Below are 23,973 nucleotides of genomic sequence, written 5' to 3'. Positions count from 1 at the left end.
CTCCAAAAGAAAGCCTAGATACCTTAGCTGTGTCACCTCTCAATTCCTATATTCCCCCCAAGCATCTGACAGTCGATAATCTACTTTCTGTCTCTGTAGATTTGTTTAATCTGGACATTTCATATCAATGGCATCACACAATATATGGTCTTTTGTGTTCAATTTCTTTTATTTATTTATGCATTCTAAAATATTTTTTCCTTAGATTTTATTTATTTATTTGAGAGAGCGAGTGAGAACAAGCCCGGGGGTGAGTAGGGGGGCAGAGGGTGAGGGAGAAGCAGACTCCTTGCTGAGCAGGGAGCTCTATCCCAGGATCCCGGGATCATGACCTAAGCTAAAGGCGGATGCTTAACTGACCCAACCACCTAGGTGTCCCTCAGTTAATTTAGCAGAATGTTTTCAAATGCATCGTATTATAGCCTGTGCTAGTGTTTCATTCCTTTTTATTGTTGAATAATATTCTATTGTGTGGATATGACATTTTATTTATTTATTCATCGGGTGATTTACATTCGGGTTGTCTTTGCTTTGGGCTATTATGAATAATGCTGCTATAAACCTTCATGTACATTTTTAACACTTATTAATAACTTTTTTAATGAAAAAATTTCAAACATGTTGGAGAGGGCAATACCTCGACTCCCAAGGACCCATCTTATAACTTTAGTAGTTAATTACCAGCATTTACCAACTGGATTTCAACCACAGACTCCCCGCCCCACTTTGTTTTGTTTTGTTTTTTATATTTTTTGTTTTGTAATGATTTTAAGCTCAGATGGAAGTTGCATGGAGCCTCGCCAGGCTCTGTTTTCTGTGCCAGTGTTCCAGAGCATGTATCTCTGTGCAGATAAGGACTGTGAGCCTGAGGAAACCCAAGGGAATGGGACAGGTTGATCTGCTTGCAGCATAGAGAGTGTGTGTGTGTGGGGTGGGGGGTAGGCACCTGCTTGGTAGAGGGGACTGTTCTCCAGCTCTTCCCCCCTGGGTGAGGGGAGGGACCAGGAGACAGAGCTGCCTTTCAACTGAGATCATCAAATGACTTTGTTTTGTTCTCTAAAAGTAATTATCTTCCAATATTGTCACACTGCCTTCTCAAAAATGCCAACCCTGGCCTCTACTCTCACCACCTCCAAACACCCAAACCACTAAATAAAATATTAAAAGGGTGGGGCCCAGGATCCGGGCTGGGTTTGGGAGCTTTTCTTTTCACTTCCACAGTAGGCAGTCTCAGGAGATGTCAGTTCTCTACCTCTTTGGTCGAGCTGTTTCCTCTCTGAGGAATGCCATCTCTGCTTCTCTCCCTGTGGATCAGCTCTCCATCCTCCAAGTGAATCCTGATTCCCTTCAGGCACTGAATCCCTGGTGTTCCCACAGCCGGCTCTAGGATAGGCTTGTCTCAAAGGCCGGAATCGCCAGGGGAAAGGGCACCTGACTAGGAATAAGGCTCTCAGGACTCTGAGAACTGGAATGTCCCACAGTCAGATTATGAGCCTAGCTTGCCACATGCATTATTTTCACATGGTCTTTCACAGTAGAGTTTAGTAGGGAGGGAGGTGCTACAGGGCCTGGGCAGGGCACCACGGCACCGTTACATCCTCCACGTAAAATGACCTTCTGGTTTTCTCTCGAGAGATGTTACCCTCCCAAGACACCTTCCCATTTTACCCTACTGGATCTCTTTCCATGATCTCTAGTTTACCCACAGAATCTATCCACCTGTCCTAGCACTTGATATACAATCTTATTTCAGATGCTGCATCTTATTTCATCAGCTAGATTGGTTGAGCAATCTGAGATCTTATGGGTCCCAAGCCTTCACAGACTGCTTGTCAAACAAGAAATCTTGATAAACTCCTCACGATTGCTGGCCATGGGCAGGCATGACCTTGAATGGGTTTTCCCATTTCTATTTTGGGGTTCACCTGACTCTTAGATAACTTTGTACATTTATGGATATGACTTTACTTATAATACTAGAATTTCATAGAAGGAAGGTCAAGGAGTCCAACTTTTTCATTTTAAAGGTAATTGTATTTAGACTTTGTGAAAGGAAGTAACTGGCTGAAGGCAGACCTTGCTTAAGCCAGTGATTTCCAAGCTGTGTTCTGAAAAAAAACCAAAGTCCTATGGGAATGAGGGAGGTTGAGGGGTGGGGGAGGGAGCCAGGGAACAGGGAGAGAACACACACTGAAGCTCTGGGACCTTCCTCAGCTTCAAAAAGTATAGTCCTGCTATTGTCCATTCTTTTTAAAATTTCATTTAGAGGAAGTTTTCCAAGTGATTTTTTTTTTTTAAGTTTCAAAAACCACTGTTTGAGTATAATCCACTTAATGTGCAGACAAAGAAATTGAGGGCCAGATTCTGGCTGAATTACAGTGAGTTCCCGCAGTGAACAAAACACTGTCTGCCCTCATAAAGCTGACATTGTCTTGGTGAAATCAAGCCATAAATAACCAAACACATAGAAAAACATCAGCATGCATGCTCCAAGGAGAAAATAAAGCAGAGGAAGGGTGTGGTGAATGATTAAAGGGTGAAGTTTCAGGTGTGCAGGTCAGGGGAGGCCTCTCTCAGGCAGAAGGAAGGGAGGAGGAGCCACATGAGCTCAGAGAGAAGAATGTGAGACCTATGGCACAGGCTGAGAGACCTATGGCCCAAATGCAGGCTGAGAGACCTATGGCACAAATGCAGTTGAACTCAGCTGTCCTTCTGGACAGAAAATGGTCTTTAAAAGGACCTCGCAAAGCATAGGAGAGGGCCGGCAGAGCAGTAGGGGCCCTGCCCCACATCCATGGGCACAGCAGGACCCAGCAAGACCCTCCCATGGAGAAGGAGTCCACCACAGCTGTTTGGTCTGCCTCCCACATGTGGGCCAGTGCTGCCTCAGGCAGCTCCTCCTACCCCAGAACCAAAGGCCTCCTGGGGCACTTGGAGCCAAGGGTGGCTGAAGTTATTGTCACTGGCAGGTGGCTCAGGTGTATTCTCCGCACTGGGCCCAGTGGGGTCTCAGGGGCATGTGCTGGGAGGACAAGACTACTTTGCAAGAATCTTGACTCTGGTAACTCCTTTCTTTTTTTTTATTTATTTAATATTTTGTTTATTTATTCATGAGACACACAGAGAGAGGCAGAGACACAGGCAGAGGGAGAAGCAGGCTCCACGCAGGGAGCCCGACGTGGGACTCGATCCCTGGACCCGGGATCACAACCTGAGCCAAAGGCAGACAGACGCTCAACCGCTGAGCCACCCGGACTGCCTTTTTTTTTTTTAAGATTTTATTTTATTTTATTTTATTTTATTTTATTTTATTTATTTTATTTTATTTTATTTTATTTAAAGATTTTATTTTATTCATGAGAGACACAGAGAGAGAGAGAGAGAGGCAGAGACACAGGCAGAGGGAGAAGCATCTCCCCAATTCTTCAAGCCAGGAAGGAGAGCCTCCATTTCCCCTGTGCGTGCGCGCGTGCGTGCGTGCGTGCGTGCGTGGGTCCGTGTCCCTGTGTGCCTACGCGCCGGCACGCATGCGCATATGTGTGTGCGCGTCCCTGCGAAACCCTGGGTGGGCCCTGGCTGCCGCGTGCGCCTCCAGAGGCCGAGTGTCTTCATCAGCCGTCATCCCCAGTTACCTACCTGCCCGGAACGGCCACGTTTCCTGTACAGTCACTCCGCTCTGAGTCCTGCCTTGATGTCGTGCTATTAACAGCTATTTATCAAGCCCTGAGAGTGTGCCCGGCACTGTGCTCAGCGCCTCGCACGAATCACTTGCTCTAATTCTCTCGCAACCCCACGAGGCAGACACTGTGTTTAGACCCATTTTGGAAAGGAGGAGACAGGTGTTTAGAGCGGTTGGATAACCTGCCCGGGTCTATACAGCAGAGCCAAGAGTGAGCTCTCTCTTTTGCTTCTACCTTCTCCGCCCTCCAATCACGAGTTCACATGTTGCTTTGCGAGCAGCGGGACAGCTTTCCTGCCAAACTCTGCCCAAGCAATTATTTGCACGTTGCCTAAGAAAGTGAGATCACATGACATAATCAATGCAAAAAATGACTTTTTATAACATGCTATAGAAGTGACATCACTGCATGGTGATGGTTGTAACTCACTACGGTGTTGACATCAGTACCTTTTAAATCACTCAAAGCAATTTGTGTTTTGCATGTTTAACATTTCCAGCCAAGTGGATAAAGGTTAATTTCCCCCAAACAATCCTCTCGACTCTTAAGTTGAAGAGAATTGAATGGCAAATCTGGTCAAACTCTGTGCTGGTTACACAGTAGAAACATCTAACGATTTGGAAAACAACTCAGTGATGTCCTGCAACCCGTTTCCCCCAACGTCCGCAGGCGTGAGCTGAGCCCCTGCTGAGTGGCAGGCTCTGTGTGTCTGACAGCCCTGTCATCCGTGGTGGTTTGTTTGTTTGTTTGTTTTTAATTTCAATTATGATAAACTTTTAATTCTGGAATATTGCTAGAATTACAGAAAGGTTGCTGAGATCATACAGAGAGTTTGATATGTTCTTCACCCAATTCCCCTCCCTAATGTGAGCATCTTCATAACTATGGTACACTTGTCAGCAGTAAGACATCAACGTTGGTACATTACTGTTAATAATAGATTTCACCAGTTTTTCTACTGATGTCCTTTTTTTTTCTGTCCTAGGATCTAATCTGGGATCCCTCACTGCATTTCATGGATCCATTTCTTTTTTTTTTTTAAATCACTCTGATTTGGTGACTTTTTTTTTAAAGATTTTATTTATTTATTCATAGAGACACACACCAAGAGAGAGGCAGAGACACAGGCAGAGGGAGAAGCAGGCTCCATGCAGAGAGCCTGATGTGGGACTCGATCCCGGGCCTCCAGGATCACGCCCTGGGTGCAGGCGGCGCTAAACCGCTGCGCCACTGGGGCTGCCCCATTTCTATTTTTTAAAAAGATTTTTAATCTATTCATTCGTGAGAGACACAGAGAGAGAGGAGAGGCAGAGACACAGGCAGAGGGAGAAGCAGGCTCCATGCAGGGAGCCCGATGTGGGACCCGATCCCGGAAGACCAGGATCACACCCTGGGCCAGAAGGCAGGTGCTAAACAGCTGAGACACCCAGGGATCCCCTATAGATCCATTTCTAAACCAACTCAACTCAGTATTAAGATAGCATTGTCTTTCTTGCTTCACTTTGGGATTAACTTCAGCAAAGATAGCAAGCTCCATTTCCAATTCTATAGGGAAAACAGGCAAACAAAGGATAAACAAACCTCCAGACCAGCTTGACTCCCATTTGAGTCAAGAGTTGACCCATTGCTCCAACTCTGACCTTGTGAAACCACCACATTAGGAAGAATCTCCTCCTCTGCTCCAGCTCAGGGCTTTGTGCACATTGATCGATGTGGGGGCAGCAGCCAAGACCAGGCTTGACAGAGAAAACTGCTCTGTGGTTTACTTTCTCACAACCCCCAGTCTGGCTGAGTCACTGAAGTTTCTACCTTCCTTATCAGCCGTTGGAAAGATCCTTAACAGCCCAGTAGAAAAGATATTCTCTCTCTCTCTCCTTTTTTTTTTTTTTTTCATTTTTATTTAGAGCATGAGTGGGAGAAGGGCAGAGGCAGAGGGTGAAGCTGACTCTCCACTGAGCAGGGAGCCTGATGCGGCGCTCGGTCCCAGGACCCTGGGATCATGATCTGAGCCGAAGGCAGATGCTTAACTGACGGAGCCACCCAGGCACCCCTAGAAAAGACATTCTTTGATCTCCTTTTTCAGCTCATTCTTTCACTCATTTTGTTAAACATTTATTATTAATTTATTAAATTGGGCATCACGGGTGGCTGGGCGGTTTGGTGCTGCCTTTGGCCCCGGGTGTGATCCTGGAGACCCAGGATCAGATCCCACGTCGGGCTCCCTGCATGGAGCCTGCTTCTCCCTCTGCCTCTCCCTCTCTCTCCAATCTGTGTTTCTCATGAATAAATAAATAAAATCTTTAAAAAAATAAAAAAAATTATTAAATTAATAAACATATATTAAGTTCCTACAGTGTGCCAGGTACTGAATTAAGTGCTGGGGCGTAATGGGGAACAAAACAGAAATAGTCTCTGCTTGTGAAACATTAAATAGTTTATTTATTCTTGAATACTGACCAAGTGATCAACTCTGAGCTAGGCAATGATGGGAGAGAAGGGTATTCTTTTTTTTTTAAATTTTATTTATTTATTCATGAGAGAGAGACAGACAGACAGAGACACAGGCAGAGGGAGAAGCAGGTTCCATGCAGGGAACCCTATGCAGGACTCGATCCCAGGACCCTGGGATCACACCCTGAGCCAAAGAGACGCTCAACTGCTGAGCTACCCAGGCATCCCAAGAGAAGGGTATTCTTAATATAGGCCCTGCCCTGTCTTCAAAGGATGCAGCTAGCCAGAGAGACAGGACAGGCCACTCAAAACAGACTGAGCTAAATTGTGTGGATGGTAAGGGGAGACAGAGAGTGACTCCTATGGCATGAATGGAGAGAGATGGAGGTAACAGACCGGACCATCCGAAGTGTCGGACAGCGGGGGTAGTGAATGTCTCCAATCAACAGAAATAAACTTTTGTTATCATGGTGTTTGAAAGAGGGAGGCATGGGTGTTCCTCTGCGGTGGCACCCTAAATTGAGCATATCTGGAATGAAGAGATGTTCAGAGATGGCTTTCTGTCTGTAGAGCAGAGGCTCACATGAAGGTCTCTTGACTACCCACCCCCTCATACACAAAACAAAACAAAACCAGCTTTTAAGACTAAAGAGTGACTAGTTCACAGCTCTCACATTATCCCAGGAGCCCCCTCAGTAGTGCAGGGAGAGTCTGGAGGGTAGGACAGGCCACAGCCTAGAAAGGAGACAATATTGGTTTCTACCTTGGGGCAGGATCCCAAAGAGACTTCTAGATCCACCAAAGAAAACAGAGAGAAAAGAGCAGGGGCAATGGCCCTCAGAACATTCTGAGGTTCCAGAAAACCTTCTGGATACATTCCCTGACTGCTTGTTTTATCTCAAGGTGATGGGTAGATCCTTCAGTGGAAAGCTGGGGAGAGTGTGCCCAGGTTCTGGGGGAGAGGCACACAGGCAGAGTGAGGCCCCAAGTGCTTGGAAAGAGCCCCAGGGGCACCTTGATAGGAACCTAGGTGAGGAACCAGTGGGAGGCACTGCTGTTTCCATGGCAACCTGAAATTTAAAAAACAGATATGAACTTTTAAAGCCAATTCTCTAGCAAACTCTTAGGGTTAGAAAAAGGTCTGTGTGAAAGATTGTTATTATCCGTAGGACAGTATTGGTTTGGGGTTTTGTTTTTTATAAGTGCTTACTAGGTCAGACTTGTTTTGCCTTTGGCTGAAGCCTATAATGCATTCTGAACAGGGTAGAAAAATGTGACTTTTGTCATACATTCTACTTCCAGCTTTTGTTAACATAGGCTGTGACCCAGGGTATATCCACCCTTTTCATTTCTCTGTGCATCCAGCCACCCAGCCATCCGGCTGTATTTATTGAGCTTAATCTTCATTTGGGCTCAATTTCTTACCTGCAAAATAAGAGAAATAGTCTGGTTTCGCATTTTGACCTAGGCTCCTAGCACCTTAGGAGTTTCAAGGTGGTGCTTTCAGCAGTCACCTTCCTAGGGTGGGATGGGGCGGCAGGCAGGGTCTGACACCCCACTTGGCTTCAACTGTTATGGCCCTGTTATAAGCCGTTATATGTATTGGATTTCCACTTGAGATTTCTTTGGAACAAAGGCTCCCTGACTGAAAAATCGCTGCCCCAGAAGATCTCCATGGATCTTCCCTGTGGCAATACTGTCGCTTCAAGCCAAACTGTTTTCCAGTCAATGCCCCTGCAGTGCAGGGTATGGAAATAGAATGGTGAAGGAACCAGGGTCACTACCCCTCGGGGGCTCGCGTCACTGTGAGGATAGACTGAGATTGTAAGCGTGAAAACCCGCTCGGGTGAAATGACTGTTGTTAAGATAATAATTTTTATTACTATAGTGCAGTCGCGCAGTGGAAATATACCCATGGGGAAAGGCAGCCGATAATTCAGCCTGCAGTTAGGGACCAGGTAGGAGCAGCAGACTCCCAGGGGCTCCACACAGGGCCTCGGAGAATTGCAGGGCTTTCCTGGGAACGCAGCTCTGCTCGCCGCCGCCTCCCCTGGGGCTCCCCGCGCCCGCTGCTGCAGGGGGCGGCCCGGGGCGATGGGGGGGGGTGTTCGCTGTGATTGGCTGAGCCGGAGGTTGTTGCTAGGCTACCAGTCCGCGGGAGACTGGGGCCACGCGGTCCCATCCTCCACCGCAGATCTGTCCCCCACTGCCGACCCCAATCGGCCACCCCGTGAAGGAGATTCCCCAGCAGTTTAAAGTGGCAGCTGCCAAGTGCCCATCTTTCTAGGATTTTTTCACTTAGCTTGAGGTCTGGTGGAGGAGGGGAAGAGAAGCTGTTTTATTCTCCGATCGCCTTGAATAAGCTGCTTGCCTTTCTGGCCCTCAGTGTCCTCCTTCGATTCCTGAGGTCCCTTCATTTATTCATTATGCATGCATGCATTCATGTTTATTAAGTGCCTCCCATGCTCCCGGCACCAGATCAGGCGCTAGAGACAAAAGGATAAATAAGATAGAGACCATCCTTGCTCTCAGGAAGCCGGGATGGGGATGGAGGTGGGTGAAGCGGTGGAAGACATTAGACATTTAAGCAAATAAATAAGATAATAAAATAAACATTTATTTAATCCCATTCCTTCCTCTTCAGTGATATTTCTAAGCCCTGTCCCTTTTCCCTGCTAAATCTGTAGGGTTCCCCAAGTTGACAATGGAGGGAGTGCAGATGCCAACAGTGCCTTTACTGCATTACAGCTGACCTACCTATCACCTTACTGTGCTCTGAAACAGAGGGACACTCTCATCCCCACAGTGCTTGCTCTTTTGCATCCCAAAGGAAGCCTGAGCATACCTCAGCAAAGATATGAGGCAGCGATCATCATGGTCCTCTGTTCAGATGAGAAAGCTGAAAGCCAGAAACATCAAGAAGACTTCTACATGGTCACAAGAATTACTAGCATAACCTAACTGATAGTGAGCACTTATTATGCACAGAGACTTAAATAAAACAATCTGCCTCATAACATAACAAGTCAGTTAAGTTATTATTATTCCTATTTTATAGGTGGCAAAATTGAGACTGGAAGAAGTTATTTGACTTGCCTGTGATAGTATGTGGTGAAGCCTGAGCCTTTCTGAGAAATGGAGCTGGTCCTAGAAAAGAGTAAAAGACTGTCTGAGTGGCTGAGACCTGGCTTCCAGATGCCTTTTAAAATCTCCTAGTCCCCAGATCTTGTTTATTTATTTTCCTATTGAAATTCTTGGCACAAGAGACTCATAAAATTTGATGAATTGGCCACAGTTACCAATACAGTTGACCTTGTTGTCGCTCCATCTATCTGGGATGATCCTGCCTTCAAGCTTTTACTGAGTAATGATGTTGAGTAGCTCTTCCCTGTGAGCATCTCCATCACTTGCTTCTCCTCCCTACCAGGTTTTCATGTTTCTTTGTTCACATACTGAACAAACATTGGGCACCCACCAAACGTCAGGAGAGGCTTGATAGTGGATGGATACTCACAAAGGTGAGTATCCATCCTTGAGGAGTTCCCAGCTTACAGCAAAGGTTTCTGAAGGGCCTTCCATAGGCAAAGCGCAGTGATAGGCCTTAGAGAGGAAAGGACCATAAGGATCTTCCCCCAAAGAATCTTCTTCTTGGCTTGGGAGACAGACCGAACTTAGATAATAAAAGGTGTGAAAAGAGGTGGGAGGAAGCAGAAGTGAATGTAGCAAGTGTGGGTTGGGGGTGGGAGAGCCAACCTTGAGTCTCCTGTGGTGCTGCTTTTAAATCCCATCTTGCCGTGGTCAGTGTGGGAAAGTGTGTCTTAGAGCCCAGCAGCATGCAGCTTGGAAGGAGGCCTTTAAATGGGAGAAGGTGCTGGAAAGTACAGAGATGCATAAAGAAGCAAGCTAAATTTATCCCTTCTCCCAGCACCCAGCAATCGCTATGCTTAACACTTGACTTTCTACCAACAGAGACTTGTTTAACCAGAAGATTAGTCGCTTCTCCCTCGGCTGGGAAAAGAGAGAAAAAAGAGAGAGACACATTTAAGCATCGGCCTTCGGCTTGGGTCATAATATCCGGGTCCTAAGTTTGAGCCCTGCGTTGGGCTCTCTGCTTGACAGGGAGTCTGCTTCTCCCTCTCCCTCTGTACTGTCTCTCTCTCAAATAAATAAATAAATAAATAAATAAATAAATCTAAGAAAGAAAGGGAAAAAAAGGAGAGACAGTCAAAAAGAGACAGAAGAAGGGATGGTCAGAGACTCTAAAGACAGAGACACAGAGAGACCTGAAAAGAAGTAGGAGAGGCAGGGATAGAGGCGGCCTCTGCTACAGAGTACCAGGGAGCAGCAGGAAAGAATTTGACACTGGGCGCCTGAGTGGAAGAAATCAGACAATCTCCTGCCCCCTCCCTCCCTGACTACATGATCCTGGCTAGAGCACTGCTAATTTCTAGAAAGCACAATTTTCAGATGTGAGTATCCTGGAGATGTCTGTACTATTCCTATTGTCTTGGTCACTGATTTGTCTCTGTCACCCATCACCACTCCTGAATAGCTGAGAATGGACTGTAAATGGGTGATACACAAAAGCCATGATTAAAATAAGCAATACAAGATGAAATATGCATGCCTTTGACCTAGCATTTCCACCTCTAGGAATTTATCCTAAGGACAATAATTAAGGACATAGGTTAAATAAAGGGGGGTGGGGCATGAGATTATTCCCTGCAGCATTGTTCAGAAAAGCAAAGAGCAAACTACATAGCTAACCCCTACCAGGCACCTGCTCAGCAAATAATGGTGTAACCTGACAATAGCTTTCCATGCCGCTTGTAAATTGGTTATAAATAGACACTTATTGATGTGGAAAGATGTTATTTATTAGGTTAAAAAACCCAACCAAGTTACAAAATAATGTATATAGTATGACTCCATGTAAGTATTATTATTAGTAAGAATACATATAAAACCTATAGTCTAGGAAGACATAAACTAGATGTAATCTCTGGTTGGAGAGATGCCCAGACACTTTATTTTTTTTTTCTTTTGGCATTTCTGTATTTTAAAAAATTCTTTTTGCCACAAAGAACATGTGTTTCTTGTGCAATGGGAACAAATTTCCTTCCATCAATCCCAGTGAGCATCTCCTGCGGGGAGTCCATGTGTGTAGGGGCAAGCTGAACCAGTTGTTCCTGGCTCAGAGGCATTGTGGGAAAGGCCAACCAACCCATGCAAGGCCATTCGAGCTGCTCATTAAGAATTCCACAAACAGCATGTCCCCAGCCTGGTTTGACTCCCGTCCTGACTGGTCTGGTGGGCAAGAACTCAGTGACGTAGCCACTCGGTATCCCAGGCAGTTGCTTCCTAACTACCGGTGAGTTGGCCATAGCTCTCCCTTGAGGGAAAACGCTGTTGGTACAAGTTGGCACATGGTAAAGCTAATCTTGCTAAAACCCTAGGTCCTTCCCACCTCCCGGGGACACCTTCCCCTGTAACAGGATGACGGCCAGCATGTTCTGTTGCTCTGGTCAGCCTCTACTACACAGATGCAGTTTGATTCTGAATGTTGGGAGGCGGGAGGCCGTCACTATGGTAACCCAGGCTTGCTCGGCCTCTGGGATCAGTCCAACACCCGGGAAAGAAGGTGGGGTCTAGAGTCAGAACAAACATTGCGGGGCTATCTGACCTCACGCGAGGCACTTAGCTTTTCTCTGCCTCAGTTTCTACACCCATAAAATGATGCTGAAGCTCTTTATCCTACCCACCTCCAGGATAAACTGTAAAACATGGAAGGAGTAGCGCAGTCCTAGCTTTCATTTGTCTTCAAATTGCTGTGTGTGAGTTTGAGAGAATCACTTAACCTCTCCATGGCTCAGCCACTCTATTTGTAAATAGGAATATAACATCCACTGTGATGACTTCCCAGATATATTGTCAGGCATCTGTAAGAATCCAGAATCCACATGTTGGAAGGAATCTTAGCACTCATGCAGGAATCCCTTTGATAAACCCTCTGGCTGAGGTGCCTGTCCCTCCTTTGCTTGATTACCTCCAGTGGCAGAGAGCTCATGACTGCCCAACTTCCCAAATAACCATTGCTACCATGACACTAATTGTAAGAAAGTTCTTCTGTATAGGATTTCTTACAGTTAAATATTTATTTTAAAACATTGGCAATCCTTTTCCGAGCTATTGCTGCTTCTGATTTTGCCAGAGGGCTTGCACAGGGTAGAAATTAGCAGCAACTGGCAAGGAGCAGGTCCAGGCCCAGCTCGAGAAGCCTGTGGTTTAGTGTAAGGGAAGGAGTGTGGGTTCTGGTGTCACACACCCCAGGTTAAAATCCCACTTTGTTCAATTGCCAGGCAGCTGGTCTTGGGCCAGTTATAGTATCTCTCTGAGCTGCAGTCTCCTGATCAGTGAAATGAGGCTAGAAATGCCTACCTCATAGTGTTGCCAGGAGAATCTGGCATGATAACAGTTCTCATCGAAATTACACCCTTAACTTCCGCAGGAAATTCTAGGGATTGGGAGGACAGGTTACACCTTCTCTGTGATCCCCTGAACAACACATCTGCCCGCCAAGCCCCATCTGGCACATGTAGACTCTTATGTGACCTGACTGTGCTCCTCTCAGAAAGAGGGAGAAAGTTCCTCTCCAGGCCCTTGGGACACCTGCAGCCTGGCCTGGCGCAGTTTGTGCTCCATATTTTACGGCCTTCTCTCTCTCAGGCCTGTACCAGGGGTCCTAAAGGGAAGATGCATGCAATGGTTTCAAAACACAATTCACTTTCCCTATAATTCACCTGCCTCAGGGCCAGCACCCCCTCCCTGCCCACAGATATTGTGGGCACTAAGCTAAGTGTCACAGGGTGTCACTTGATGAAGGCTTTCAACTGTATCAGTGTGTTTATTTAATTTTTTTTCAAAGATTTTATTTATTTGACAGAGCAAGAGAGAGAGCACAAGCAGGGGAGAGGCAGGCAGATGGAGAGGGTGAGGCAGGCTCCCACTGAGCAGGGAGCCCGATGCAGGACTCGATCCCAGAACCCTGGGATCATGACCTGAGCTGAAGACAGACGCTCAGCTGACTGAGCCACCCAGGTGCCCCTGTATCAGTGTTTTAATAGGAATCTCATATAGGGCAAAAAGTCTCTAAGACTCCAAAAGAATGTAGTCTGGTGGTAGATTTCCATGCAAGTTGGGGTAGGCATGGGGTCCTTTGCCCTCAATATGAAAGGGGTCAGGATGCCTGCATCAAGTTTGGCCATCGACTAGCTGCAGGCTCCCTGGAGCCAGTGACTTAATTCTTCTGTGCCTTGCTTTCCTCATGTGTAAAACGACAGGTTGATTCCAGAGACCAACACTGCCTCAGAATTCTAGGGTTTCCCGTGTTGGCTGCAGCCTGATTGCCACTGACCTCTCTTGTCCACAAGCAGCTGACCTGCCCCCTCCTCTCTGCTTCCTCCACAGATGAGTACCTGAGAGTCCTCAATGTAGGTGTGGCTGAGGTGAAGAAATCCTTCCTGGGGCCCTTGTCGCCATCGTGCAAGATGGTGCAGCTGATGCGGCAGTTTCTGTATAGGGTCCTGCCCGAGGACTCCTACAAGGTCGCCACAGGGAAGCTCCACGTGTCCCTCACTCGGCTCACGGACGGAGAGAGTGTCGTGGTTTCAGAGTATACATCCAAGGAAGAGCTCATCGAGGCAAGGGGCAGGGCCTGGACCAAGGGGTGGGGCCCAGTTTGGGGAAACAGTCCCCCATTCTTGGAAGGAGTGAAATATCACCAAATGGGTTATCACTTAGGAAAGGGCACTCTGGGAGCTTATTCTATACTCATTAATATAAATCTTAGTTATGAATTATTATTGTTGGAAAGTGCTGTGGATATGCCCAGTTTTCTTTTGGGACAAAAAGGTCAAGTGGCATGACCCTCTGTCCCTTATCTCCCCTCCCCTCTCCTCTCTGGAATACAAGGCCCTTGCCATGCAGACTCACAGCCCCATGCTGGCATGGCCATGATCTTGGGGGTGAAGAATGAATGGCAGTAGGCATGGACACCTCCTTCACCTACCTCACGTCCTCCTGGATTTATTAGCACTCAGCTCTTCAAGACTTCTCTCTCCTGGCCACCTACCAGCTCCCACTCTTGCTCCTGCCAACGAGAGTGAACCATATACAAAGCAGACCTCTGTACCTTTGCACCTGCTGTGCCATCTGCCTAGGATGCCTTTCCCCCCTCCCAGCTTGCTTCACCTGCTTAACAAGACACTAGTCACTCTGCCTTGGAACTTACCTTCATCATCTGTCTGCCCCGCTCTCCCCTGGGCTGGGCACTCCTCCTTAGGGGCCGCAATGCCCATGCTCACTTCCTTCACAGCCCCTGTCACCCTTGTACTGTCACCTACTTGCTTACTCTCCCTCATTGAGCATTCTCAAGGGTGAGCATCTTACCCTCCTTTGATTCCAGAGCCTGGCCCAGGACACACACACATTAATGGTTGCTGAATTCCATTGAATTCATGGAGATATGGGGCTAGAAGGAACCCTGGAGGTCACTGAGGCTGCCCTGTCTCTTTAAAACCGGAATCTTGGGGATCCCTGGGTGGCTCAGCAGTTTGGTGCCTGCCTTTGGCCCAGGGTGCGATCCTGGAGTCCCGGGATCGAGCCCCACGACAGGCTCCCGGCATGGAGCCTGCTTCTCCTTCTGCCTGTGTCTCTGCCTCTCTCAATCTCTCATGAATAAATAAATAAATACATCTTAAAAAGAAAGAAAGAAGAAGAAAGAAAGAAAGAAAGAAAGAAAGAAGAAAGAAAGAAAGAAAGAAAGAAAGAAAGAAAGAAAGAAAGAAAGAAAGAAGGAAGGAAAGAAATAGTAAGATACCTTTAAAAAAAAAAAAGGGGGGGGGATCTTGGGACCAGACTACCAAGCACGTTCACAGGGACACAGCTCTTTGGGGCCAGGCCAGGAATTGAACCTGGGGCTCTGGTCCCCATAACAGTGCCTCTGTCTTGGATTTAAGAAGGGCCAGGCTGCTGAGGAGGCCTCCCCATCCAGCCGCCAGAGCCTCAGGCATCTCTGCTGGTTCTCTCCCCACAGGCACTGTACTGCAGCTGCTTTGTCCCCGTGTACTGTGGACTCATCCCTCCAACTTACCGTGGTGTGGTGAGTGCTTCGGCGTGGGAGAGGATGAGCCAGGACCCAGGAGTGCTCTGGGGCCCATAACTGGGAGATTAGAGGGGTGGTCTCAGAATTCAGTGGGAAGACCAAGAGTTGGAAAGATTCTTGTGTTTTTCTACTTCTAATTCCCAGTGTGGATGGATTTCTGGGGCTTTGAGGTGAACTTTCCCTCCATACATTGGGCTTCACTCTGGACCCACCAACCCATTACTGAGCCTGGCTAGTCAAGACTCCATAGGCTTGCTGGATTTTCTCACACTTGACAGAGGGTGTAGAATAAGACCCTGTGACATTGGTACCCGGAACTGTGATTGACGAGGACCTTTAAAGTCATCTAGGCTAGAGTACATGAATCACCTGGGGTCAGAGGGAGTCATGTAAACTAATGCAAATTCTAATTCCCTAGGCCTGGGCCAGGGCCAGAGACTCTGCCCCTCAGACCAGCCACGGCTAACGCCAGTGCTGCTGGTCCACGGACCATGCTTTGAGTAGGAGGATCTAACCCATGTCTCTTCTTCATTTTATATGGAAAGAAAATGAGATCCAGAAATCAGGATTCAGCTAAGAGATGGAGCACATATTGCACATGTCAGCCGTGTACTTCTCAGGCACCCCAGAGAAGTATTTGTGGTCCTTTGTTCAAGATTGAGGCAACAGAAGCCCCATGAGGGAAGGGATATGTGGCGGCCAGTGGCCAGGCCAGGGTCATTCTGGAGAGTGCCAGGGATACCTGACCTCAACAGAGGGAGGCAGTGTAGACACACAGCAGTCTGGAGAGGGGATATTTCCCAGCCTGCTCAGACCCACTATGTGTTCACATTTTCAAAAGGCCATGGGAACAGGCTCCATTCCCTGGCCCTGCCCTTAGCAGTTGACTGGCTCAGGAGGGGTAGCCTGGGAGAGGGAGCTGTGACTGGGAGCATTTGTTCATGCTTTATCCAGATTATAAATGTCCCTCTCCCTGCAGAGGCCTGGAAGCCCCAGTCTCAGGACCATAGAGATGGCTGAGGACAGACAGTGAGGGACAGAGCACTGGGCTGGGGGTTCAAGGATCACTGTGGACACACCACTTATCCACCTGGACCTTGGTCTCAAGGCTTGTCCCAAGGGACTCATTTCCTGGGGGTACTCCTTGATCGGGGAAAAGGAACTCTGATCCCATGAGCATTTATTACTCTGCCTGCCCCCCCATAGCGCTACATTGACGGGGGCTTCACGGGCATGCAGCCCTGCTCCTTCTGGACCGACTCCATTACCATCTCCACCTTCAGCGGGCAGCAAGACATCTGTCCCCGGGACTGCCCCGCCATCTTCCACGACTTCCGCATGTTCAACTGCTCCTTCCAGTTCTCCCTGGAAAACATCGCCAGGATGACCCATGCCCTGTTCCCGCCAGACCTATTGGTGAGAGGAGGGGCCCAGAAGGGAGGGAGAAGGTGACAGGGCCTGGGGGTAGGGTTGGGGAGCCAATGGGGTCCATGCATTTCCATTTGTGTCTCCTTAAACTTCCTCCTAAACCTGTATCCTCGCTTTGCTGCTACCTAGCTATGTGACCTTGAATGAGGCCCCTATGTGCTCTCAGCCTCAATTTTCTCCCTTGTAAAATGAGATGATATCAGAACTGCTGATAGGAATCTTACCTGAACTTTTCCACTCTGACATACAATGTAGGCAACAGCAGCCATGGCCCATGAGCCAAATCCAGCCAGTGGCTTGTGTTTTGTTTTCAATTTTCAATTTCCAAAACCGCTCTTAAAAAAATAAAGTCTACATGTCTTTCCAAATGTATGTCTTTCTCCAACACAGAAGGGTGAACCTGGGAACAGGCACCACGTTTAACTCACTTTTTTTACTACACTCACCATGTCTGCAGAAGGCATTGCTTATAGAAGGTTCTCAGTAATTGTTGTTTGAATGATTAACTCCTCTGAGCCAGTTTTGTGACTTGCACTCTAATTATTGTTTACAAAACTCATAATCAAAACACTATTACACTTAGTCAGGCTATGGATACACAAGGTATTTTATTCATCTGATTGACTTTGTCCTCCAACAGTTGCGTTAGGAATTCCAGCATCTGCCTTAAACTAATTCTTTGGTAAAGATTATGTCTATTTACTTTCTTAAAAGCAATCCACAAATAGGCAGTTCAAGAAAGATAGAACAAATGCATTGTATTCGTCAGAGCCTCTAGAACTTGAGTTTCTGCTCACAATCAGTGCCTGACTTCCATTCTCAAGGTGGCTTATTTTTATATAGCCTGTGAGCTGAGAATGGGCTTTCCATTTTCAGAGGGTTGTAGAAGTAGAAGAAAGAGAAGGAGAAGGGGAAGAAAGAAAAAGAGGAGAAGAAAGAGGAGGAAGAAGAGGACAAGAACAAGAAGAGATAATCTGTGGCTTTCAAAGCCCAAGTTATTGACCATCTGGCCCTTTATGGAAATGCTTTGTGAGCAATGATAACCCATGTAATCCTCCAGAATCCTTTGCAATAGATACTATCATATTCCCATTTTACAGGTGAAGAAATCGAGGTTGTGAGAGGCTACAGCCACACAGCACCAGGATTTGAACCCAGTCTCCAAATTCTGCTCTTCTTATGGCCCAAATGCACCTTCTCTGGCTCTGCTATAAATATCTCTCCTGCCCAGGGGAAGCTGATGATCAGCTAGAAATGGTTTAACACATTAATGCACTGTCACTATGGACCCATAATCTGCAACTGCTCCCCACTTCTCAGCAGATAGTGAGGGATGGAACACTGGATGGGTACATTCTGAAAAATCCATCAAATAAAGCTCAAGGGCCATGAGGTGAGGGGACCTCGGCTCTCTCCATTGCTGCAGCCTTAGTCACTTTCCTGCTGTCCCCTCCTTGCAGATCCTGCACAACTACTACTACCGAGGGTATGAAGATGCTGTTTCATACTTGAGGCGGCTGAGTAAGTACGGGGTAGGGCCCCCAAAGGGGTGGGTTGGGGGGTGGGGTAAGACAGGAAGTAGAAGGGCTGAGTCCAGGAGCATTGTCCTAAAAAGAGAACCCGAGATGCCCTTCCCCAGGAGGGCTGGGAATGGGTGCAAGGACCTGGCAGCTTGCGTTGTCCAGGACACACCACTGTGGCCAAACATTAGGATCTCCATGGAAAAGTGGTCTTTAGGGTCACTGCTGGGACAGTCGATATGTTTTCATACAAATATATTTCTGGATTTAAGGACTGTGTTTAGGAAACACCATAGCTTGTATCTTCCCGGAACATTCCATTTTCAGGTCATTTCACTTCATTCTCTTTCCAAGACAATTGCATTGTTAATGCAGAACTAGACATGATGAGTTTATATTTGGGTAAGACTCCAAGAGACATTGATCAACAAAGGAGAGGGTCTGTGTCCAACAAATGTTGGTTTAGCAAATATGGTCCCCTACACCTGCAAATGGCTCCGTGCATCCTTGCCTGGAAGATTCCAAAGGCATGTATTTTACACGCTAACTCCACGAAGACCATGGCAAACGTCCCTGACAAAAGGAAAGAAAAAAATCTTTTGCATATTTAGAATTGTTTCCATAGAACATATTTCCAGGGGGAAGAAAGGATTCCGGGATTGGATGGTGTTTACCTAATGCTGTTGAAGTGGGGGTTTTTGTTTCCCAGGTTGTCATGTGGTCTTTGTGACCGTCTTTTTTGGCAATCCTGTGATATTCCATGACAGTTGAACAGAAACTTTGATCATTCCTTTGAATTTCCAAATGTTCACTATTATAAGCAATACTGTGGTGAACTTTTTGTGTACATAGTTTAAAAAAATATTTTAGGAGTGAGTTAAGGGATTGAATGTGGGTTTTTCCCTAGGATGTGTTGGCTATTTTTCCTTCAAAGCTGCTTCCTGCTTTCCCAAGCTCCCTTTGTCTTGACTCTTTCCTTTCTCCTAGGGCCATTCTCCGAACAAGGGGTGGGGAGAAAAGGATGGAGGGACTGTGAGTTCTGGAGGCAAGTAGGTCTGGGCCAGGATTCTCATCCCCCCTGGCTGTGTGAACTCAAGGAAATCACTTGCCCCCTCTGTCTTGATTCCTAACCTGTAAAAAGGATTAAATCGTTGTTCCTGACACCTACTAACTGTGTGATCTTGAACAGGTAATTCATCTTCTGGGACCTCAGTTTTCTCATCTGTATAAGGGGGCTGACCATGGAACTTACCTCAGAATTATATTCCTAGACACAGTCATTCCAGCCCACTGACCCTGTGACATAGGAGTCAGGGCCATCCTCTCACCTCCCTGGGGGAGAGACTCCTCCTCACCCCGACTCTGCTTGGACAACTCTCCTCTTCTCCACATTTACATGAGTGACATCTCTGAAAACTATGCCAAGCGTCCAAAAGCTGGACCACCTGAGGGGTGTTAGTGGAGGGTTAAGATGGAGTCTCACCTATGGAGCCTCCGGAATAGGAGGGGCTGGTGAGGGCCTGGGGTCCTTTCCACCACCAGCTGGGAAACCCCTTCACTCTTTCCTCAGTGATGGTGTGTACTGGGGATGTGGTGTTGGGGGATCCCCTGATTTGGGACCAATTCCCTATGTCAGGAGACCCCTCTACCTCTCAGGTTCCAGCCTGGCTGCCTGGCTACCACCATACCTGTCTTTCCCCTAAAACTTCTTTCTCTTCCTCTCAGGGCAAGCCTAAGGAGAGTTACAAAGTGCTTTGCTTTAGCATCTCTGGTGTCCCTCACTCCTCAATAGCCTCTGGAAGGAACCCAGTGCCATCTCATGCCCCCACACTCTTCTACCCTTAGGTGATATGAACACCATGGTCTAAATGGCAGTCTTAAACCGAAGGATGCTCTAATAGGAGCATTTTGGGTATCCATGAAAGAATCAGGGCAGAGTATGGAGGCTGGTGGGCTTTCCCAGGGGCCATGGAATCACTCCAAGTAGGAACTGACACACTGTGTAAGGAAAAAATGTCTCTTGCTGGCTACTGACTATTTTTTATTCCTCTTCCAATTTGCCAGTGTTTGCATGGCTTTCTCAGTGCAGGTTTCTTCAGCTCCACCCTAGATCCTCTTAGGTTTGGTAGGGCTGGATTTTCCTCCCAGCACCAGATGCGAGCAGGAGGTATGACGCATCTTGAGAAATTGTGGCCAGTGCCCAGAGCCACACTCTTAATTCCCACCTCCCATCTGGGAACAGAAAAAAACGAGAGTCCGCCCCAGCCTCCCACCCACCCTACTGCTTTCTGGATGGGGGTCAGCTCCAGCAGAAGGCTACACCTGCAAAGTGTCACCCTCAATTCCTCCACTCACATCCTGGCATCTCCCTCTGCTGCCCTCCTTAGGGCTCAAATCCACCTAATTATTCCTGCTGCCAGGCAAGCTTCCCTCTCCACCCTTGGCCTCCCCTGGCAGCAGCCTTCTGCCAAAGGGAAGGGCACTGCTTGCTGGCATGCTTGAAAATCCACATTCCCCACACAGACATGTGGACGTGGGTGCTGAGTGAGGTTGGAGCTCAGAGGATGCCATGTCTAAAATAATCCAGCTGGCATCCAGGCGTGCCTGGCCAGACCAACCCATCCATCCTTCTTTCCTCCTTCCCTCTCCCTCCCTCCCTTCTTGGCATTCTTCCTTCTCTCACAATTTGTTAAGTTCTCTCTCTCTCTCTCTCTCACACACACACACACACACACACCTACCTATGAAACTAATACCACAATCAAGAGAGTGAACCATTATCCATCATGCCCCAAGTTTTCCTTACGTTCTTTTGTGACCCTTCCCACCTTCCCCCAGAGTCCCCAATCTACTTTCTATCATTATAGAAATTTCCTACTGGACTTACAGTATGGGCTCTATTTTGTCTGCATTCTTTCACTCAGTATAATTATTCTGAGATTCATCATGTTATTGCATGTATAAATAGTTCATTCCTTTTTAATTTCCAATCCATTTATGAAAATCCCACAGTTCATTTCTCCATTCACCAATTAATGGACATTTAGGCTGTATCCAGTTTGGGCTATTATGAATAAAACTGCTGTGAATACTCATGGAGTCTTTCTATGAACATATGCTTTCATTTCCTTAGGGTAAATACCTAGGAGTGGAATGTCTACATGGTATGGTAAATGTACATTTAATCTATAACCGTATTTACGTAACATACAATATTATATGTGTATAATTAAGGTAAATGCATAACACAAAATCTATCATCTTAACTATTTTTTAGATTTTTTTTATTTTTTAAAAATATCTCTACACTCAATGTAAGTTGAACTCACAACCCCGAGATCAAAAGTTGCACGCTTTTCCCACTGAGCCAGCCAGGTGCCCCACTATCTTAACCATTTTAAGTGTACGGTTTGGTAGTATTATGTATAGTCACATTGTACAACCAATGTCCAGAACTTTTTCTTACTGCAAAACTGAAACTCTATACCCATTGATCAGCAACTCCTCATTTCTCCCTCTCCTAGGCCATGGCTACCACCATTCTATTTTCTACTTCTAGGAGATTGACTACTTTAGATACCTCATATCAATGGAATCATACAGTACTTGTCTTTTTGTGACTGGTGTATTTCGCTATCATAATTTCCTCCAGGTTTATCCATTTTGTAGCATGTAACATACCACATTTTCTTTATCAATGAACAATTTGAATTGCTTCTTCCTCTTGGCTATTGTGAATAATGATGCAATGAACATGGGTATGCAAATATCCTTGTTTCAATTCTTTGGGATATAGAGTAAGGACATATATCCAGAATGTATGTTTAACTTTTTAAGAAACTGTCAAATTATTTATCGAAGTAGTCGTATCATTTTACATTCTCACCACCAGTGCAGAAGAGTACCAGTTTCTCTGTATTATCACCAACACTTGAAATGGTCAGTCTGGTTAATTTTAGCTATGTGAATAGTTGTGTGGTGGTATCTTACTGTGATTTTAATTTGTATTTCCTTAATGACTAATGATGCTGAGCATCTTTTCAGGTGCTAATTTGCCATCTATATTATATATCTTCTTTATTGAAGTGTTTAACTCTTTTGGTCATTTCCCACCTAGACTTACAATAAGCTTTATTTTTAAAAATACTTTTAGATTTCCAGGAAAAAATATGAAAATAGCATGGAGAGCTTCCATATACTTTACATTCCCTATTATTATGTCTTACATTTGTTATATGTTATAGTATGGTATATATAAAATTTGGTACATAGTATAGCATCGTGTTTACAATTAATATGCTAATAATGGTTATTATTAACTGAAGTCTGTAAGTTCAGATTTCCTTACTTTTCAACCTAATGTCCTTTTTCTGATCCAGGATCCCATTCAGGATACCACATCACATTTTACCATGATGTCTCTTTAGGTTCCTCTTATCTGTGACAGTTTCCCAGACTCCTTGTTTTTAATGAACTTGGTAGAATGGAGTACTGGAATATTCCTTAGTTGGGGTTTGAGGTTGCCTGATGTTTTTCTCAGGATTAGGCTGGAGTTCTCAGTTCTGGGAAGGGAGATCACAAAGGCAAAGTACCATTCTCATCACATTATATCCAGGTGCATGCTATCTACATGGCTTATTATTCATGATGTTGGGCTTGGCCATTTGTCTGCAGTGGTATTTATTGGGTTTCTCCCTGTGAAGTTGCTCTTTCTCCCCCTTTCTCTTTGAAAAGAAGTAACTATGCACCACCTGCTTAAGGGATGGGGAGTTAAGCTTCACTTCCTTAAGGACAGGGTAATCTACAAAAATTATTCGGAATTCTTCTGGTTGGGAGATTTGTCTCTTCTCCCCTATTTGTATACTTCTTCAATTCCTTGTTTGTTTCAGTATGGACTCCTGGATACTCATTTTATACTTTGGGCTATTATTCAGGTTTCCTTTATTTATTTTGCTACTCAAATTGGTTCAGCTTTGGCCATTGGAAGCTCTTTCAGTGGGCTCTTTTGCCCATCTTAAAAATTGAATTGTTTGTTTTCTTATTTAAGAACTTTTATGTAGTTCAGATAAATGCTCTTTATCAGAAATATGATTTGTAAATATTTTCTCTCAGTCTGTAATTTCTCTTTTCAAGTTGTTAAGTCTTCTGAAAAGGTATTTTTAATTTTGATAGGGCCCATATTATTAATTTGCTTCTTTTATGGATTATGCTTTTGGTGTTTAATTTGCTTCTTTTATGGATTATGTTTTTGGCGTCTTATCTAAGAAATCTTTGCCTTCCTCAAGATCACAAAAAGGTTTTCTCCTATGTTTCTTTCTAGAAGCTTTATAGTTTTTTGGTTTTTCATTTGTGTCTATATTCCATTTTGAGTTAATTTCTGACTATGGTTCAAGATAAAAAACAAAGTTCTTTTTTTTTGCATATGGATATCCAGTTGCTCCAGCACTATTTGTTGAAAAGGCTATGCTTTTGGGTGGCTCAGGGTTTAGCGTCTGCTTTGGGCTCAGGGCATGATCCCGGGGTCCTGGGATCAAGTCCTACATCAGGCTCCCCAAAGGAAGCTTGCTTCTCCCTCTACCTATGTCTCTGTCTCTCTCTCTGTTTCTCATGAATAAATAAATAAATAAAATCTTAAAAAAAAAGACTATGCTTTCTCTGTTGAGTAGCCAGTTGTCTCTATATGTCATGGGTCTATTTCTAGGCTTTCTGTTCTGTGCCATTCATTTATTTC

The 23,973-nt window shown here is 45.8% G+C and overlaps 1 protein-coding gene across 4 annotated transcripts in view; it reads left to right on the top strand.

Annotated features, from left to right (window-relative positions):
* The window catches only part of PNPLA1 (patatin like domain 1, omega-hydroxyceramide transacylase), a 45,091-nt gene that overhangs the window by 9,584 nt on the left and 11,534 nt on the right, over positions 1-23,973 (top strand). For all 4 annotated transcript variants that reach the window (XM_077904259.1, XM_077904257.1, XM_077904260.1 and 1 more), the window contains exons 2-5: positions 13,599-13,831; positions 15,226-15,291; positions 16,501-16,710; positions 18,183-18,243. In XM_077904259.1, coding sequence (XP_077760385.1) covers positions 13,599-13,831; positions 15,226-15,291; positions 16,501-16,710; positions 18,183-18,243 — 570 coding nt within the window. The remainder of the gene's footprint in view (positions 1-13,598; positions 13,832-15,225; positions 15,292-16,500; positions 16,711-18,182; positions 18,244-23,973) is intronic.

Source organism: Canis aureus, chromosome 7 (assembly GCF_053574225.1).
Source record: "Canis aureus isolate CA01 chromosome 7, VMU_Caureus_v.1.0, whole genome shotgun sequence".
In the NCBI taxonomy this organism is placed as follows: Eukaryota; Metazoa; Chordata; class Mammalia; order Carnivora; family Canidae; genus Canis; species Canis aureus.
This window is presented reverse-complemented; position numbering and strand designations above follow the sequence as displayed.